At 51.2% G+C, this 20,198-nt stretch overlaps 1 protein-coding gene across 4 annotated transcripts in view; it reads right to left on the bottom strand.

Annotated features, from left to right (window-relative positions):
- PAX5 (paired box 5) overlaps positions 1-20,198 on the bottom strand; it is a 144,622-nt gene that overhangs the window by 83,914 nt on the left and 40,510 nt on the right. For all 4 annotated transcript variants that reach the window (XM_084898762.1, XM_084898765.1, XM_084898763.1 and 1 more), the window contains one exon: positions 1,253-1,428. In XM_084898762.1, the coding sequence (XP_084754888.1) occupies positions 1,253-1,428 (176 nt within the window). The remainder of the gene's footprint in view (positions 1-1,252; positions 1,429-20,198) is intronic.

Raw genomic sequence — 20,198 nt, 5'->3', positions numbered from 1 at the left:
ACATCTGCAGACTCCCTGAGGGCAGGCCCAAGCCTGCCTCATTCATGAATGTACCACTAGCATTTGGTGTTGTGCCATGCACATGGTAGACACTCTTCAATGTTTGGGAAGTGAATATACGACTTGCTGTGTGGTCTTAGGCAAGTCTCTTTGCCTCTCTGGGCTTTGGCTTCCCCATCTGAAAACAAAGTTTATAGATGGTCTGTGAGAGCCCTGAGCCCTCAGAGGAAATGCTGAGAGGTGGCCAGGCTGTCATAGGATGGTGGCCCTGAGGCCTTGCACACTCCTCATCACCAAGGTCTCCTCAGCACCACGGACAGAGCTCGTGCACACAGCCTATGTGACTTTGAATGGCTCCTTCAGAAAATTTTAGAAGCATCATCTAATCAGCAGGTAGAGGAAGCTCAGCACGGCCATCCTTACCACCAGTACCAGATGGAAAGGTTCGGAGAACGCCATTGCTCAGAGGTCTCTCTGACTGGCCCACCATGAAGGAGCTCTCGGCCGGCCGGGGTCATGTCTGAACGGCGTGTGCCATCAAGGAAACCAGCCCAGGGCCTGGCATAGCCTGGGCATCAGGAACTAGTCTCCTGAATTGAATCTGGACCTTATCCAGGCCCAAGAGCCTCTCACTGGGCAGACCCTTTCTGGCCCCATCTCTGTGACCTTAAACAGAGACTGCTGCCCTCCAGGGCAGAGCAGGGGACTGCTCAGCAAGGGGCCTACTCCTGCTTCCTTCCCTCTCTTGCAAATGACTCAGCTGGGTCATTGTCCACGGAGACACTTCTTCACTTCCAGACTCTTGGATCCAGCCTCTAAAAGCATGGCAGGGCCACCTGATGAGAGGGCTGACAGCGGGCACCCACCAGGACCACCATATGTGGCTGTAGGATGCTTACCCTGACAGGATAATGACCCGAGACCACCTCACGTGGCCCTAAAGATCATCACACCCCCTGGGAAAGGCCACCATTCAGCAATGGCAGAGCAGCTGGACAAGCCACGTCCCCTCCTGGCCGGCAGGAAAGACAGAGGCACCAGGGCAAGAAGAAGTTGCCAGAGCCTCGAACACGTCCTCCTGACCTCGTGCGTGGGATGCTGTGAACGGCCAAGTTTGGCCGAGAACAAGGAGAAGCCGCCTCTGCGTAGAACTTGACGTTCCCACCCACACGCAGCCAGGCGCCTGGGGAGGATACCCAGGCAGGCCCGCGTTGGGGCAGAGGCGTGGCGGGCGGTGAGTCGCGGAGCGTACCTGCTCGGGCTTGATGGGCTCCGTGGTGGTGAAGATGTCCGAGTAGTGCTGCCTCTCGAACACGCGGTCCAGCACCTCCAGCTGCTGCTGCGTGAACAGGTCTCCCCGCATCTGCTTCCGGAGGAAGTCTCTGCCCGGCAGCGAGTGACCGTTGGGCACCGGAGACTCCTGAATACCTTTGGTGGGCATGAGAGAGGAAGGATGAGTGCGGCTTACACACGTTGCAGAAGAAAGACGTGGCAGACCCTGAGAACGGGAAGAGGCCCTGAGAGACCCGTGAGCTCAGAAGCAGACAAAGGGGTCCTGGCCAGAGTCAACCTGCTGGTTAGTCACCGCCAGCCTTCCACAGCCGCGGGCCAGGCACTGTGCAGAGCTCTTTTTACGTGCATCATCCCATCTAATCCCCACTAGGACCCCAGGAAGACAGTATTATTTTCCCATTTTTCAGATGAGAAAATTGAGGTCTAGAAAGATCGAGTGATTTGCCTAGGGACTGGATCTCAGGTTGATCAGAGGCTTAATCAGCAGGTGCCACTGTCTCTCTGGCACTGACATTCTCCTGGGAGGTACCATTTTGTCCCAGAGTTCACAGCCCCTTCCTGGATCATTTGCCGCTACATCATGTGGCCAGTCAATAAAACACTGTTAGAAAGGCTGTTAGGGAAACAGATGCTCCCATACATTCTGGTGGAAGCTTATTGGCCACACACCTAGGACAGACAATCTGACAAAAACCTCTCGAGACCACAAGTGCACATTCCCTTTGACAGAGCATCGGCACCTCTGGGAACTTATCTTGTAGTTAGACTTACACATATGGAAAGAGACATAGATTCAGATTCTAATAGCAAAAGACTGGAAACAACCCAAAGGTTTATGTTGTAGGCTGGTTAAGTAAGTCACGGTGTGGCCACACCATTGGATACCGTGTGGCTACAAAGAGGAAAGAGGATGTCCTTTGTGAGTTGATATGGAAAGAACTTCAGCCCTAACCAGTTTGGCTCAGTGGATAGAGTGTCAGCCTGTGGACTCAAGGGTCCCAGATTCAATTCTGGTCAAGGGCATGTACCTTGGTTGTGGGCACATACCCAGTAGGGAATGTGCAGGAGGCAGCTGATCAATGTTTCTCTCTCATCAATGTTTCTAACTCTCTATCCCTGTCCTTCCTCTCTGTAAAAAAAAATCAATAAAATATATTTTTTAAAAGAACTTCAAGATACATTATTATAGGAAAAATAAATAAGCACAGAAAAGCACAGCATGTGCTTTCTTTACAACCTATTGAGTAAAATTGGAGAAAACAAGATTTTATATGCATTTTATATAATGGATTATAAACATATATAATGTACATATATTAATATATATCATATATCTATTATTACATAATTATGTAATTATACGATATATATTAATATAATATACATATACAATATAGTCTACATAATACATATACATATTAAAATGCATATAAAATACACACACACACATACACAAAGGAACTCTGGAAGGAAACAGGAGAAACATTCAGAGTGGTTACCCACTCAGAAGGAGAAACTAAGTGGGGGTGAACAAAGGGGAGGGCGAGTTTTTCATAGCATGTTTGGTTTGTTTTATTTTGTTTTGTTGCAGAATTTTAAATGCATTGTCTATTCAAAAATGCAAATTAAGAAGAAAGTACAGGATTAAATTCTCTGCGTGTTCTTTATTGCTGTTAGCTCTTCACACTGTAATAGTCTCTGGTGATGATGCCTACATATCAATGAAAATATTATGAATTATCAACAAAAAAAACAAAAAAAAAAAGGAAATGGGATGGAATATCTTTTGTGAGCCTGGGACTTGAACTGTTCAAAATAAGAGAAAATAAGGAAGCCACCATTTCCAGGAGGAAATGGCCTCAGGCCCATCATTCCTCTAGGACCATGTTGCTCATGCTGGGCTGAGTGGAGATGCTGTGGGAGCTAGGCCCGGAGGAACAGCCTCTGCCTCTGCCTCTGCCCCTGAGGGAGGCGGCATGCGTCAGAGCTCTCCCTGACTGGTGCCCTTCTTACACACAGCCTCGTTCGCCCTGCTGCCCCCTCGCCACTCCCTGCCAGCACACTGCTGACCTAGACTTCATTCATCTTGTCAAAACCCACCCACGTGAGGAATGAGGCCAAACCAAGGGATACTGTGTCACTGAGATGCTGCCCAAAGTTGGCATTTCCCCCAGCTGTCCTATGTGGGGACAAGTGCAACGTAGGGTCTGACATTTGAACAAAGACACCAGCTTTGGGGTTCACATGAGTGTTGGCCTTTCAGAGTCCCTGGATAGGCTGGTAGCTCAGAGCACCCTAAGAAGAGCCTTCACAGGTGGCTCATGAGCACCCTGAGAAAATGGACCCCAGATTAACTATGACCAAGGAGGATACCACAGGCTGGGTCCCTGCCCTGCCCACAGGACATCATCCTTGTCAATATCATGACACCCCTTCTATAATGGCCCATCCCCATGAGCACCGAGACTAGCAGGATATGGGAGCTCATGGCCCAGTCTGTGTCTGCGCAGCATGTCCTCCTATTAGTTGGCCCTATTGTCAAAGGTGCTGTGCAAGTGTACACATGTAGACACACTCATACATACACACACAAACACTCATATGCACACACTCATATGCACACACTCATACACACACACACACACACACACACGCGTGCGCGCGCAATGGAAGAAGACTCCACATGCTCCTCCTAAGCTATTGCTCTGGCCAGTCATCCTGGCCCCAGCCACCCCTGCCAAAGCTTGACCTTGGCCTTAGTCCAACAGTGTTGCCACCAAATTTCTCCATGTCATAGAGGCCACATCTACTCGCAAGACTTCTCTCTGTCCACCAACTTCCCTTACACTCCCCTCTCTCCAATCCCAACCTGCCAGCCAGGGCTAAAACTCCTAATGAAGGCTCCTTCCCTTCAGCCAGCTCCTGGCAACTCCCACCAAGGCCTCACCTGCCCCAGCTGGGCAGCGCCCACCTCTTCTCTTCCCATCAGACGTGCCCCAACTCTGCCCCTCCAGGAGGCTCTCCCTGTCCACCAGACCATCCTCCCACACATGTCTGCAAGCTCGACCCCTCTCCCATGGTGTCCACAGCCTAGTTCTTTCAAAGCTCAGAGTCTAGGAAAGGTGGAGCTTTGCCTCCACTGAGGAGGCTCAGAAAGGGTGGCTCAGCTGAGGGCTCCTGTGTGCAAGGTCACTGTCTGGTCACCGAGTAGAGCCCAACACAGAGTAAAGACTCAGCAGAGGCCAACTCAAGGGCCTGCCCTGGGGGTCCTGGGAGCCCATTCCCCGAGGACACCGCACACACTCCAAGAAGATGCAGCCTCACTGGGACCAGCCCCGAACCTTCCAGGAAGAAGACTTGCTGTGTCCTGCTCTGGCTTTCTGGACGTCAGCCACCAGGGCTGGGAGAGTGATGGACAAAACCAGGCCCAGCCCTGGTCCCCATGGAGGTATGTCCGGTAGAAGAGGCAACTGTCCATTGGAAAATAATCAGACCAGCAAAGGTAAATGTGCCAACCACCATAAACACTCACAAATACCAACAAAAAGACTCATGGTTCCCAGGCCAGGGGCACAGCTGGCGGGCCTCTGGGTGCTGCACACAGTGGGTGCACAAACAGAGCGTGCTCAGAGACAGCTACAAAAATGAACACAAGAAAATCGTCCCCAGCACGAAGGCAGGACCGCACCTCCCGGCCTGCAGGGGAAGCTGGCGTCGTGGTTCTCATCTGGGCCACAGAGATGCTGTCTGACCTCCCTGGGGAACGTGGTCCTGGAGGCAGGCTACAGAAACGCCAGACCCATTTTGTTCTGGGAGAAAACTCTGAACGCCCCATGTGAACGCTGTGCTTCAATACATGGACAGACATAGGCCGAAGTACAAAGGTATAGAAGGGGTGCGGTATCTTTAAATCTTTTTTTTTTTCCTACTCCAAATCAAATAATATGTAATAGACCCAGTGCTGGGCTTAGTCAACCATGGCTGTCAGAATTAACATTCTGGAAGCTAGCTTCGGGGGAGCAAGGGGCAGGAAAACCCGTCTCGGGGAGCGGAGAAACGCTGGCTTTAAATTTCAGGTTAAACCAATGTTATTCACAACCCAGCTTCGGAGCTAAACGCTTTACAACAATCGGGTCCGGTCACAAAAAGGGGGAGGAAGCAAAATAGCCTCCGATTCCCATCTGTCAAAGGAAAGCTGTCTCCGGTGTGTCTTAAAAGATCATCAACCCATCGCGTTTTCTTCAGAGCACAGCAGATTCCGGGGTTTTGCATTTTTCTTCGAGGGTTCTGGTTTGTTTCTTTAAAAACCATCATGTACTTTATGTCTGCAGATGCTCGCTGGGGGGTGAGGGGGCGGGAGGAGAATAAAAACAAACAGGAACCTCCATAATCCCTTCTGGCATCGTGGTCACCGGGATGCAACCCCTGTCGGAGGCCTAGGAGCCCCAGGAAAGGAGGCTGTACCTCAGGCAGCCCCCCATCTGTCTCTGAGAACCATTTCTCCACACAGCCCAGCCGAAGCTGGAGCCGGAGCCGTCTCAGAGCCTCCTTCATCCTCGCAGTCACTCCTCAGCACAGCAGGGCAGGGGCAGGGCCCAGTGGGAAAAGGGTTGGGAGCCAGTAGCCCTGGGTTCTAGCCCTTGCTCTGCCCTTACTTGCTGGGTGAGCCCAAGCAAGTTCCTCTCCCTCTCTGGGCCTCAGGAGCCGCATCCGTAGACTAAGGAAGCTGAGTCAGTCATTTCTGTTTCTCCTCCAACATGAGCCTAGATTTGTCTACTAAATAGGCATTCCCTATTTTCCCATTGTGGTAGTTTGTGCCGTCTTTGTAGGGGACCCTCCCTCCCCATGCTCACTCTACCCTTAAACGACTGCCCAGCCCTACCTTTGCTTAACACTTGCTTTGGGAATGGGCCTGTGAAGAGAGTGGGGCTGTCGGGGGGCTTCTGGGAGGGCATCGGAGACAGGAAGAAAACTCTTTTCTTCACGGGATGCATTTGCCCTTAATCGTTTTTGAAGCTGTGAAAATGACTCCCAGGTCCCACCATGATCGCTTTTAGGCACTACACCATCCCCGTGCCCTTAGCCCAGGGTCCAAGGTCCTCTCCAGCTCTGGCCTTCAGGTTCCATCCAGAGTACCTGACATTAAGCCTGTTCTCTGCTTCCCCCCCACAGGACTCTGGCATCCACCCTGCCCTCCCAATTGCAAATGAGGAGACAGAGCCAGGTCTTGGCAGGCCATCTGCCACTGCCGTCTAGAGCCAGTGTGGTTGGGAAGACTGAACTGGTGTGGCCCTGGGACATCCCCAGCTTGAGTCAAGGGAGCCAGGGAGCTTAGGGTTGATCTCCTCAGGTGGCAGCAGTGGCTTAAAAGCAGGTTATAAAGCAGAGACCATCCAAGTTCAGACCAGGATAATTTGCAGCTCTAAGGAATTGTTTCAGCCCTGGCTGGTTGCTCAGTGGTTAGAGCGTCAGCCCACAGACCAGAGGGTCACAGGTCCCATTCCTGGTCAAGGGCACATACTTCAGTTGCGGATTTGGTCCCCAGTCCCAGTTGGGGCACATGCAAGAGGCGACCAATCTACCGTATTTTTCGGACCATAAGACGCACCGGACCATAAGACGCACCAGTTTTTAGAGAAGGGAAATGAAGAAAAAAAGATTCTGAAACAAATAGTGTCCTAAAATATTTTATGTGCATTAAAACCCAACATCACAGTCATAAACACATGTAATCAACCCTGTAAAGTAAACAGCAGCATTTAGAACCATTTTAGAGCCGGGCAAGCACACAGAGACCACACAGAGCCGGGCAAGTAAAAAAACTTTTTTTTTTTTAAGTGTATGTGTAGGCTATATTTGGACCATAAGACGCAAGGACTTTTTCCCCCCACTTCTGAGGGGGAAAAAGTGCGTCTTATGGTCCGAAAAATACGGTATGTGTCTCTCTCAGGTCGATGTTTCTCTCTCTCTCCCTCCTCCCTCCCTTCCACTCTCTCTAAAAATCAATGGGAAAAAATATCTTCAGGTGAGGGTTAATTAAAAAAAAAGAGAAAGAAATTGTTTCAGATGCAATAGAAGCTTGCTGAGGGCAATAGTGGCTCCAGAATTTCTCCATAGGAGGGACTAGTCATGACTATGGGTTAGAAAAGGAAGGAAATGGGGTGTTTATTCTGGGGCTGTATTAGCAAAATGCCCTGCGTACAATTGTGAGAATATCCTCTGTCTCAGCACAGAATGAAGAGGCACTGCCAGAGATGCTGAGGACACGGGATTCCCCGAGCACCCCTGACCTTACTCTGCATGGAGTGCTGCTCAGCGCCAGGCACTGAACCAAGTTATTTCTGCTTCTTTAAATCTCACTGATCCTCAGAACAACTGTGTGAGATGTGAATTCTTAACCCATTTTACAGCTGAGAAAACTGAGGCTCAGAGACGCTGAGTAACTGAGCCTCTGCTGAGACTTGTACCTAGGTCTCTTGCCTGAAGATCCAGTGATCTCTCTCTGCTTCCCTTTACTTTCAGGTCAAGTACTAACACCAAAGTCCTGTGTTTCCTCCACTGTAAATCGGGAGCCATGGTATGCGGGACAATCCCTGAGGCTTTTGTAAGGATTAAGTGAGATAATCCCTGAAAGATGCTTGGCAGGGTACCTGGCACCAAGGTCGTGTCCAAAGAGTGTTCGCTGTTGTCATCGTTTTCACCAGAAAAACCCTTCCGAGGCTTCCCCAGGACACAGCCCAAGCATTCTGGGCCCCCAAGATCTGCCCTTCCAGCTAGGGTCACCTTTCCAGTCACCCCCACAATACCATCCCAGTAGGGCTACTCTTCGTTCCTCAGCTGTCCCTTCCTCCCCGGTCCTCTCAGAATCCCCATTTAATAGCTGAGGATACTGACAAGAGATAATAATTAACTTGTTCAAGGTCACAGCAAATACATGGCAGAGCATTTGCACACCTCTTAGCATGTTTCAGAGTAAAGCTGTGCTGTGATGGACGTACAGCACACTGCGGGAGCCTGGGCACCCCGAACGCAGATAGGCCCAGGTTCAAATCCTTGCTCTGTCTCTTACAAGCCTGTGATACTTGAGAAACTTCCTTAACCTCTCTAATCCTCAACTTTTTCACCTATAAAATGGAGCGATAATGATACCTGCAGTTGATGAAAGAACTGAACAAAGATAATGTAAAATGCTTAGCATAGTACCTGGCACATAGTAAGTGTTCAATAAACACGAGTTGTTTATAGTTGATTCTCTCCTTCCCTGCTGACAGTATGAGCTCCCTGCGAACAGAGCTCATGTCTGACTCCCCTCAAACACAGGAGATGCTAACCATCGGTGCTGACTGAATGAGTGACCTCGAGGGGCTGCAGATCCGAATGATTCAAAGGAGCTCAGCAGTAGGATGGTCTTTGGCATCATCAGAGAACCCGGCAGAAAACTTGGGGGGGCGGGGAAGTGACCTCTATTATATCAGTGACCCCAGAAGAGGAAACAATTAAGGGTTTATCTACTTCTAAGAAAGATTGGAGGCAGTTCTTAACATTTTAAACGAGAGGATGATAAACTGCCAACGCGCAATTGAACTCTCAAAAGGAAAAATTGCTCTGAGTCCAACAAGAACAACAAAATGCCGTTCATTCTTTCTACTCAAAATAATTCACGGAGCTTCTGATCTTGGCAAGGTGGCGTTTAGATGCTTAGGGTGACCTAGAGATGATTCACAATAGGGGGTAGGAGGGATGGGGGGCAGGAAGTGGCTGAAGGAGGGACTATCCAAGCTAGAATTGAGATAAGGGGAAGGGACAAGGTGCAGAGAAAAGGAGCCAGGATTCCAGGCACAGACAACAAAAGTCCGTCAACAAAATTTCCAGAGCATCTACCGTGCGCCAGGCCCTGTGCTGGGGGCCGGGGCGGCAGGGCTAGCAACGTCCCGTGGCAGCAGCCCGGAACCAAAGTCGATGTCCCGGGTGGTGTTTATAAATCCCATCCTAAACTGGAACCGCAGACTGAGGAAAATCAGAGTGGCATGGAGGAAAATCCCATCGGAACGGCCATTATTCCGCCATTAGTTTCACTCCATCCTTCTTCTTAGAGAAGGGAAACGCGAAACAGTAAAATTGCCCAATACGTGCAGGTCCGGCCAGAGGGGACCTGATTGTGTTGTGTGTTACCCAGTGAATCGCAGGCTGTCAGGGAGCGAGAGGCCCCAAGGGGCCTGTGACTACACACTCAGGGATCTGACCGGGTCCAGAAGGCGGGTCTGAGGCAAGGTGGGTCTAGGAAAACACCAGGCCCCAGAGTCCTGTCCAAGCCGCCTGGGTCTGTTCATTCCTGAGCATCAAGCACCAAACTCCTGCTGGGTGTCTGGCCCTTGAGCTACAGAGAGGCTTACGTTCTCACCCCTGCCCTCGAGCAGAGGAGGGAGACAAGCGAATAACCCCAGCATAGGAAAGTCAGTGCTGGGAGTCTGAGAAGCAGACACCGCCTGGGAGCCACACCGGAGCAGCCAACCCTCACCTGTGCTTCCTCTAAGCCAGGCACTTCCTCTAAGCACCTTAATCCTCACAGCAACCCAGTCAAGTCTGTACTTGTCCCCTCCCATTTTGCAGATGAAGAAACTGAGGCACAGAGAGGTCAAGGGACACGCCCAAGGTCACAGAGAGCAGAGAGATGAAGGAGCTGGAATCCAAACCCAAGCACTCTGGCTCCAGTGTCTGCTCCTAGCCCTACACTAAACCCCTCCGCTAAATCCAGACTGGGGTCGGGTGACCCGGAAGAGGAAGAGGAAGCCCCCGTTTGAAGGATGAGCCGCGAGGAGTTAGCCCAAGAAAGCGACGGAGGAGAGGAAGAGCATTTCAACCAGAGGGAACAGCATATGCAAAGGCCCAGCAGCAGAAGAAAGCGTGGTGCATGGGGAAGGGCTAACGTGCAGTAGGACCAGTAGGACCAGAATGCAGGGAGAGGGGTAGTGGGAGCGTAGTGGCCTGTGCAAGGCTCTTTCCTCTCTCTGGCTGCTCGGCACCATTTCCCATTACCCAGAGCCTACGGTGTACTCCGATATACCAACAGAGCAAGTGCATTATTGAAGAGCTGGGATTTCTCTAGGCTGAAAGGAATGAAGATGACCTCAGCGAGCAGGCAGGAAGGAAGGAATACCTCGTGCATTGCCACAGGACAAGTCTGTTCTCCCTAATCCACACTGTCCAAGTCCATTACCTCACATGGTGGGACCTAATTACTCCACCTCGAAGAGAGAGAGGCACACTAATTAGGAAGGATGTTAACCACCACAGTGAAACTCTTCCAAAAGCAAATGAAATATTACTCGGAGCAAAAGGGTGATTTGTTTCTGCGAGTTGTGCTTTTTAAATGAGATCAAAGAATGCTAAAGGCTCCGTTTTAATTATACCTGGAAGGACTTCTCCTGTGTGCATCCCTTTCTCAGCTTTCACACACACAGCAGTCTGTCTCCCACGCCAGCTACGCAGAAATAAATAAATGACTGGGTTTTAAAATAATTCTTACTCTGATACCTTTGCATTACCCCCACTTGAGTTTTTAAATTACTCTTTATTTTTTTCCAAGGACAATATAACTAAAAAAAAAAAAAAAAAAAAGGTTCATATTTTGAAGTGTATCTATCTGATCATTGCGCAAATGTTTTCAGGAGAAATCACTATATTTCTCCAAAATGGGCATGGGTTTTGTCATAGATCAAAGTGAGTGGGAGGGGAAAAAAAAAAAAGATAAATCATCAGAGATCCAAAAATACTTTTCATTTGGAGCAGATATCAGGCCATTTCGATGGCACTGATGGAGTCCCTGTTCTGTCTCCATTACCCTGGGCAGGCTGCCCCAGCCAGGAGCCAGCCACCGAGATTATATTCCCTATAAGATGGTCCTCAATATATATATATATATATGATCTTCAACCTCTATTGATTGACCAATTTCACAAGCAAAGACTGGTGAAATGAAGCTGAAATGAACATCATGCTTTAACTCATTGAACCTATCAGGCCTGAGTTAATCTCACTGTCCACTGTCTCTGATAGAATTCAATTGATCAATCATGTTTCGGTGATAGTACCATTTCACTGGCTTATTGCTTCTTCATTTCAGAGCTTGACCTGTTAGATATACTCAGACTGGCTCGACTCCTCTTGGATACACAGAGATCAGACTCTGCCTGCCAATGTGTGTCATCCGCTGTCCCCGATGAAAAGAACTGCAGAGGCTTTTGTGTGTATCTGTGGTGTGATTCTCCACCACACACACACACACACACACACACACACACACCCCAAGGGTGTGCTTATGATGGCGTGGAATGGAGCCAGCACAAATTAAGGGGGCTCTTCGTTCTGAATAGAGGCACCAGACCAGCTTGGGCTCTGTACTCAGGAGGGGCAGATTCTTGAATTATTCTGGCAAGTGTGTGTGCCTAGACAGGGTAAGGCTCATGTGAAAATGGTAACGATGGCAACAATAAGAACCGCCACTCCCACCATCCTCAAGTACCTATTCACACGGACAGTTCACATTCATCAGTTAATCTGAGTCTCACGTAACCTCAGAACCAGGACTCGGGCACTCAATTATCATTTCCATTTAACAAATGAGAAAATGGGCTCAGAGAGGGGGAAGTGACATGCCCAAGGTCACACAGCAAAACCATCAGGCCAGGTGACACTGAGAGCCCGGCACCTCAGTTCCTGCGTGCCTCTTACTCCACTGAGCCTGACCTCCAGGCAATTTTAGAATTTTAGAGCCATCCTGAACACCCTATTCTGTCTCCGACTACATTTTCAAAATCCAATTCAGAAAATTTCAGAGCTTAGGATGAATTCTAAGACTGACTGAGCTCCTTGTTCAGCTTAGAAACTGAGGCCCAGAGGACAGTGCAACGTCACCAAGACCCTCTGCAGTGCAACGGGGACTCGAACCTGTATCCTAGGCCCAGGACATTTTTCGCTTTCTCTCAACACCTCCCCTGATGTCTGCTAAGCCACTAAGCTCCTATCAACAGAAAGAACTTCTGTCTCCACTGTCAACATGGCCCAATGTGCCATTGTGGTTCCTTCGTGGCACTTAATTTAATTTTCCCAACTGCAAGCGACGACGCTGCACTTTGGGAAATCGGGGGCCGGGCTCTGCCTGGCTGTCTGCCTGGGGGAGGTGGCTCTTGCAGCTGCAAGGCTGAGCCCAGCATGCAGGTCTCTGGAGGAAGCCAGGGCAATGACAGTTTGCAAATAAGCCCTGCATCTGCTCAGAGCTGGCTGTCTGCAAACACACTAATGGACTTGCCTCTGCCCGCAGGGAGCCGGGGAGAAGCAATAAATAAAGCAGACGCCTCTGGGGGGAGCCATTGCTGAAGCCAGAGCCTGGCTGAGGTTAGGGGCTTGGGGGGGCCGGGGCGGGGGGGGGGGGGGGGGGAGGTGGGGCAGGGGCGGGGAGAGAAGGGGCGGGGTAGGGCTTCTGGGCCTCCCACTACAGCATGCTGCCTCTCTTACCCCAGTATTTAAATGACAAAGATTGTAGCACAAAATGACAGCCCACCTTCCAGTTACCCCAGTCTTCACATCCCAGATCCCCCAGTGGGGCCCTTGAGTGGTCACATTGGTGCATTTTTAATCCACTCCCGACATGGAAGGGATGTGGGGTGTTGAGGCTCCTATGATCCAATCTGGCCACAGTGTAGAGAGCCCACGGGAAGGAGGAGAGACAGAGGACCCAGGCTGGACGCAGGCCTAGCCCAGGAGAGAGCTGGTGACGGGAATGACTATCGGGTTCAGGAGATCATTCCGGGGGAAAGTCTGCAGAAGTCGGTGACTCACGCGCTGGCAGTAGGAGACAGAACAGCCCTCTAACGTTCCCTGTTAGACATTCTGGGCCACCATCCACTGGTGCCTCATCTCCAGGGGACCAGGCCCTACTGCATCGGGGTCCCCTGCCCTGCAGCGCCCCCTTCCTGACTTCTCTCCTTCTGCTATGCTGCTCCAGTCACACTTGCCTCAGCCCTTTGCATGTGCTGTTCCTTTTTTCTGGAACATTCCTCCCCAGATTTCTCTTTGGCTCCCTCCTCCCTCCTTCAAGTCTCTCTGCTCAAAGGTCATCTCATCCTTATGACCACCCTCCATACACCAGCGTATATACCCACATACTTCTGCCCCTGCTTCAGGTCCCAATCTCCTTACTTAGCTTTGTTATCCCCAGAGCGCTTCATGAGCCGTTTCTTTTCCTTATTTATTCATTCTCTCTTCCCTCATTAGAATGTCACTCACGAGGGTAGATGTTTGTCTTTCTTGTTCATCGCTGGGTCCCTAGCACCTACAACGACTCCTGGCTCATAGCAGGCACACAATAAACACTCGTGGGACAAATGGATAACAAGTGGACATTCCATTCAAAGTGCAACCAACATGGCACACAGGAGACAGCCAATCCTGGGTGACTTCCTGCTGGGAAAGAGTGGCCCCTCCTCCCCTGGTGGCATCTGATTCTCTCCTTCTGAGCCTGGTCGGGGGCTGCAGGACAGAATTTCCTAGGGAGCCACCAGGCTTTGCCCACTCCTGAGGTCTTAGGGCCCAACATTGAGTCAGAAGCCAGGAAATGGATGAACAACTCCTCAGGGGAGAGAAGTATTGACAAAGATGGTGGCACACAGAGTGCCAGCTCTGGCTCTGCCACTTGCCAGCTGTGTGGTCTTACTCAGCCCAACTCATCTGTGCAGTGACATCAATAAGTCCTGCCAAACCTGCGGCCCTGGGTCAGAGCTAGCAAGCGGGTGGAGCCCACAGGAGGTAGTACTGTCTGCACAGCAGGCGTCTGGTGTCAGCCCCTGAGGACGGGGAATCAGGATAGGGAAAGAGGAAACCATGTGCTTCATTAAAAAGAACAAGGTGTGTACAGAGAGGGCCCCTGGCTAAGCTTGGTTCAAGCATTCATTCCTCTTTTGCTGGTGCTCTGACTCCAAGCCTAGCTCCATAAGAGAACCCCATCTCAGCCCTCAGGGGGTGCCTGCTCTCTGTCAGGGAGACAAGACAAGGCCTGGAGATGGAGTTATGATTCAAGCTTGGAAAAGCTCCCCAGTGAGCCCCCAAAGAGCAGGCTACGGGGGCCCAGAGACAGAGAGAACCTACCTGGTGTTGGAGGTGAAAGGTTGGGGGTGGGGGGGTGCAGAAAGGCTTCCTGGAGGGAGGAGGTGGTATTTGAGCCAGGACTTGGATTTGGTGGTATTAGGAAGGAGGCAGAGGGTGTCCTAGACAGGGTATAAGTTGTGGATGGAGTTATATTCACCAACTGAGGACCCTGGGAGCTTGGCACTCATGGACTAGGGTGAGATAGCTTTCACAGGCCCAGATAAAAGTCTGGTTGCACGCCTCTGTCCAGCACCAGGTCTTGCTTGCACACAGTAGGTACACAGTGTACGCAGACTTTGCTTTTTAACAGAGTTACAGAACTTCCCAAAGGCAGGGACCCCAGAGAGGAAACCCATTTATTTTCATGGATCTCAACAAGGGTAGTCAGATCAGAGCCGATTTTAGAAATCTGTAAGGTATTGTTTTTGGGAAAGGCCTTCTGCGGATGGAGTCAGGGATACGACCTACCCCCACCCCGGGAGCCCAATGCGGGGTCACCCTGCATCCCCACATCCTTGGAATGCCCATCATACATTCAGTTTGGTGAAACCTCTCTTTGTAAATAGAGAGTTTGAGCCATGAACCTAGCTCATACACACAAACTCCGTGTTTTAATTTACTCTGTCTTTCCCAAGAAGGCAGTTTCACATAAACAGGGAAGATTATTATGCTTTGCTTTGGTTGGAATTTTACCAAGACATGTTCACAATTTCAGAAAACCAGTCTGCTGATGGCAACACCACCAGAGGTATTTGTATTGCCAAAAAACACAGCTGTCCACATTTGTAGCTGCTGCATTCATGGCAATCATCGTGCGTGTAAGCGCAAGCAAGTGACTTATTTTGTTCCATCTTCTGGTGTAGTCGTGCCTGAGCCTTTACATAATGAAACACATCATTTTATTATCATTTTACTTCTCTTTCCCCTTTTTGTTACAATCAGGGCATCGTATTGACTCTTCAAATGATGTATGTGGGCAGGTTATATTTTCTCTAAATTCCACGTTAGGATAGCAAATGAAGGGCCGAGAAGGATTTGTCTTAGACAGGAGACATCGCACTGACAGAATTACAAGCACCGTGTATGATTCCCAAAGCCCCTTCGGTTTTGCCAGTTAGGACTATCCCATGGGCCAGGCTATCTTCCTAATCTGCCTTCCAGAAAAAGGGTATCACCCTGCAGAGAGAGTTCCCCCGGCCCATTTTGAGAGACGGGAAGACGAGTGCCAAAAACTGCTCTCAAATAAATGTGCTTCCTTAAGCCGTGAATAGTGAGAGCTTGTCCTACAGGACAGCACCTGGACTCCCCTCCCCTTTACAGAAACCTATTTCCCAAAGACAGTAATCCAGCGAGGGCTGAACCAGGAAGGAACCCACGTTGCTTTTTCTCAGATGGACAGAATCAAGGTCCAGAGCAAAAGGCCAAGGAAGAATCCTTGGATAAATCGGCGCTCCTGCTGCCCTGCAAACCATACAGAAGGAGCTTTGGAGCTCATAGAACAAGGGAGGTGAGACTAAGACTGGGGTGAGACAGAAGAGCCGGAAAGGGGGTGGTGGGGGTCTCCATGCTACCTCTGCCGCTAGCAGAGTCCAGACATCCCTTGCTTGGTTGTGCTTTGCTTTTATTGTGCTTCAAAGCAATGACAGACAGACAGATAAGCCCTCAGCAAGCCCTTATTAAGCCTTTGCCAGACATACAAGAGATGCCTGCCATTAGTGAGCACACAGTAGGTGCTGACACACATTTATCACATGAGTTGCATTGTCATCTCTCAGTGGCGGGTGGATTCCCTTAGGGCAGGGCCTGTTGTATCAGAGGACCTGACATGGTGGGTTCTCGGTCAATATTTGTTGAATGAATGAAAGAGAGCAAGCTTGAAAACAGAACTGAAAAGGGAAAAGGACCTCTGGTGTCTGTAGCCAGAGGGAAAGCACGAGACTGCAAAGAAGGAAAAAGTCCACTCCCTCACCCACTCCTTCCACATCTGTGCCCTCGGTCAGGCTCCGTGCCGGGCGCAAGGGGAGCCGCCGAGATGCGTCAGAGGCAGCCCCTGCCTTGGGAACCCATGGTCTGATGAAGGAAAGCAGGAGGCAGCCATGTGGCTGGCAGCATCCTCGGTGGGAACAAGGAGAGCTTCCTACGGGAGGTGCCTTGCCAAAAAGCACGGGGACACAGACAGGGGACGGAGGTGGAAGGTCAGAGGGCACAGAGATACTGCCAACACATACGGGTGTGGGCTGAAACGCAGCCCTGAACTGGTCAAGCCCCGGCACGCCAAGCAGGGATGCTTTTGTGCCTTTTTCTACTTTCCACTGGTGCAAGAGACAGAAAGCTGATGTCAGGGCAGCACTCAGCAAGGCCAGATGCTCCTAACCCCTACCAGGCCTGGGGGGCAGAGGGAATAAGAGTCTGCAGGGACACCCACGAGGACTGGCCAGTCCAACAAGCAAGCAGGAAGTTGGCGAACCCCCGTCCGTCCCAATTCCTCACTGTGGTCCAAGGGGAGAGCTGTGTGGATCAGCCAACACCTCGGTCCACGGGGGCCTGGCCACGGGCCTCTCCCCCGAAGGCTGGGGGCGCAGAGTGTCCCTCCGGTCCCTGATCCCGGTGATCCGGCTCCCGGCCGCCAGCGCCCTCGCCTCGGTGCGCATTCTCTGCTCAGCTGCCCGGCTCCCGGCCTCCGCCGCGCGCGGAGCTCCCCGGGGCCCGGGAAGCTGGCATCCGTCGTCACCATAACAAACTCGATTGTTCTCAGCAGGGCCCCGGCAAATAAAGCCATTCATTACGGGCTGCTCCGGGCCGCCGTGGGCTGCGCGGCAATCAGCGGGCCGCCGGCTGCCCCCTCGCGGGCCGAGGCGCGCGCCCGGGCCATTACCTGCCGGCGCCGCGGCCGCCACGCTGCGCCCCGCGGCCCCGCCAGCCGCGCCGGCGGGGACAGCGGCGGCCTGCGATTAGTTTTATCTCGGGGAACGTCAATTGACTTATACTGATTGGCTTCCTGCCGCCAAATGTCAATTAAATTGCAAATGCTCGGGCGGACGCCGAGCGGGAGGGCCGCCGCCTCCTTCCCGAGGGCGCCGCGCGCTCCCTTCCTTTTGCGGCACGTTCCGATGGGTACACATTTATTTCTCCTCCCATATCGCGCAGGAAAAGCTTGGTACCACCCTGGTGCCAATCTGGAAGGCGCTAAGGGAGCAGAGCCGAAGAGGAGGGTCTGGCCCCTCGGAGGGGCTTTGTCTGCAAGGCAGAAGTACGGTGGGATCCCTGGAAATTCCTCCGAGACCTTGGCCTAGGAGCCCTGGTGCGACCTAGAGCAAATCCCTCTCCCCGCTGGCTTTCTCCACCGGCCCTGGGGGCTTGGAGGGGCTGGCGGCTGGTGTCCCGTGTTTGGGGGTGTGGAGGGAAACAAGATCTGGGGCAGTCACTAACATTCACCTGGCCCTGGCGCTGTGTCCAGTCCTTTATGGGCACGGTCTGACCTGCTGGACAACCCTCTCAAACCAGATAGTGCTCTCCTATCACAGGCCAGGGAAGGAGTGAATGGGAGCATGGGTTGGGCAAATTGCCTCCGATCCCCACAGGCAAGAAGTGGCCCGTTGGATTTCAGGCTGGGTAACTAGCCTTCGGAAGCCTGTGGCTTGATTAGTGTGCCCTGTACCCCCAGGGAGATCGGGGTTTGAAGAAATAAGAAAGGGAAAGGGACAAGGCCCTAACCGAGCCCCAGGCACCTGCCACGGCCAAGAACTGTTGTACATTCATTATGAAAGTCTCACAGGAACTGTATGATCTAAGGGTTATGTCCCCGTTTTACAGATGGAAGAACGGACCCTTGGCGAAGCTAAAATTCCAAAGTTACAGAGCAGGCGCGTGAAGCGAACTACAAGGACGCCTCCATGGAGCCTTACCGTTTCCAAAGCACTCTCTCGGGCATTGCTCCTCACTGGATTTGGACAAGGCTTTGAGGAAGGCTTTCTGCTTTCTTTTTGCCAATAAGAAACCAAGGCCCAGGATGTATTGCCCAAGAACACCAGCATGGGGTGCAAAGCCATCACTCAAAACCAGGGACTTGGGACTCCAAGTCCAGTGCTTTAAGCCCTGTATCCAAGGTCTTGAGACAAGCATGACTCAGCCATGGGCTCTGCTCTTGCCCCCTCCCCCTTCTATGGCGAATTAAGAGGGACACGAGTCATAACTGGAGTCAGGCTGAAAAATGCTTCGGGTCATGGGAAGAGGGGAGAAAGGGGACTCCCGGGAAAGAAGGCATTTCTGGAGGGACCATCCATACATCAGGCCCCCTGAGAGATTTTGTTGCTTTTCCTCCACCATCTCCCATTAACCTTCCCCTTTGCTGCTTCTGTCGGTCTCCTTAAGGCTACGGGAGAGAGGTATGCAGGTTCTTAACTGATAAAACGTGCTAGCATTTAAAAGACACAAACCTGACTGATCCTTCCTTTCAGAAAAGAGATGTTAGCGGAACAAAAGTACCATTCACAAGTGCTGGATGGCATTTGTGTCTCAGACAGAAAGGAAATGAAGAGAGAGAAGATGGAGGAGGAGGGAGGGGGAACAGCAGGGAGCAGGGAGGAGGGAGGGAGGAAGGAGGAGGATCGGGAGCTGGAAGGGTTGCCTGGGCTCATTGCATCCGCATCAAGGACCCAGAGGGCAGAACCTGACTGATCACACAGCAAGATAGAGGCTGAACTGGGACCAGGAACCCGGGCCTCGCCACTCCGTGTCCAGCTCGTCCTGCCTCTGCAAGCTGCCCTCGTGTGTAACGGAATGATTAGCTTCTGAAACGTGGAGCTAAAATTCTGCTAGTCTAAATTCTGGTGGGTACGTCTTTTTTGTTCTGACCGTAGCCTGAATAATCTTCTCACTAGACCTAGCAGTATAAATAAAATTATCATTAAAAAAAACAGAGAAAGAGAAATTAGAAAGTTCTTAACAAGGCCCCCTTGAGGAATCCAGCCTCAGGGTAAAATCTCTGTTGTGCTGGTGGCAATAATGGTAGCTGATATTTTTACAACTTGCCACGTGCCAGTCCTGATCAAAATATTTTAGGGCCTTGGCAGGTTTGCTCAGTGGTTACAGCACCAGCCCTCGGACCGAAGGAATAGTAAGAGTATTCACCGGACACAGTGGTGGTGAGTATTAAATGGGTAATAATTAAAAATGTATATAGTAAAACACTCATTTAGTCCTAGCCATTATAGTTATAGTTTCTGTGTGGGGCCATGATCTATGTACATCTGGAACATGTACTCAGGCAAGGCAGGCAGAACAAGGCCCATAGGCCCCAGCATGCATGCGTGTGTGTGTGTGTGTGTGTGTGTGTGTGTGTGTGTTTAGACCATGGGAGGGCTCCCTCTCCCTCTAGAATGGCTGTCATGAGATCCTTTCAACGAGGCCAGACGCAGCCAGAGAATAGACTCTGAGGTCAGGCAGGAGGGGGAGAATTTTTAAAAATATTTTTTCATTGCTTTCAGAGAGGAAAGGAGAGGGAGAGAGAGATAGAAACATCAATGATGAGAGAGAATCATTGATTGGCTGCCTTCTGCACGCCCCACTCTGGCGATCAAGCCCACACCCAGGCACATGCCCTGATCAGAAATTAAACTCAACCACTGGGCCACACCGCCGGGCAGAAGAGGGTTTTTGATGTGCAAGACTCTGGGTTTGACTCAGCAATCTGCACCCACCAGATGTCCTCCAGAGGGCTATTCTGTACATATTTGCTACCGTGAATCTGGCCCCGGGCTGGG

This window comes from Pipistrellus hanaki (genome assembly GCF_964339955.1).
Source record: "Pipistrellus hanaki genome assembly, chromosome: 11".
NCBI lineage: Eukaryota > Metazoa > Chordata > Mammalia > Chiroptera > Vespertilionidae > Pipistrellus > Pipistrellus hanaki.
This window is presented reverse-complemented; position numbering and strand designations above follow the sequence as displayed.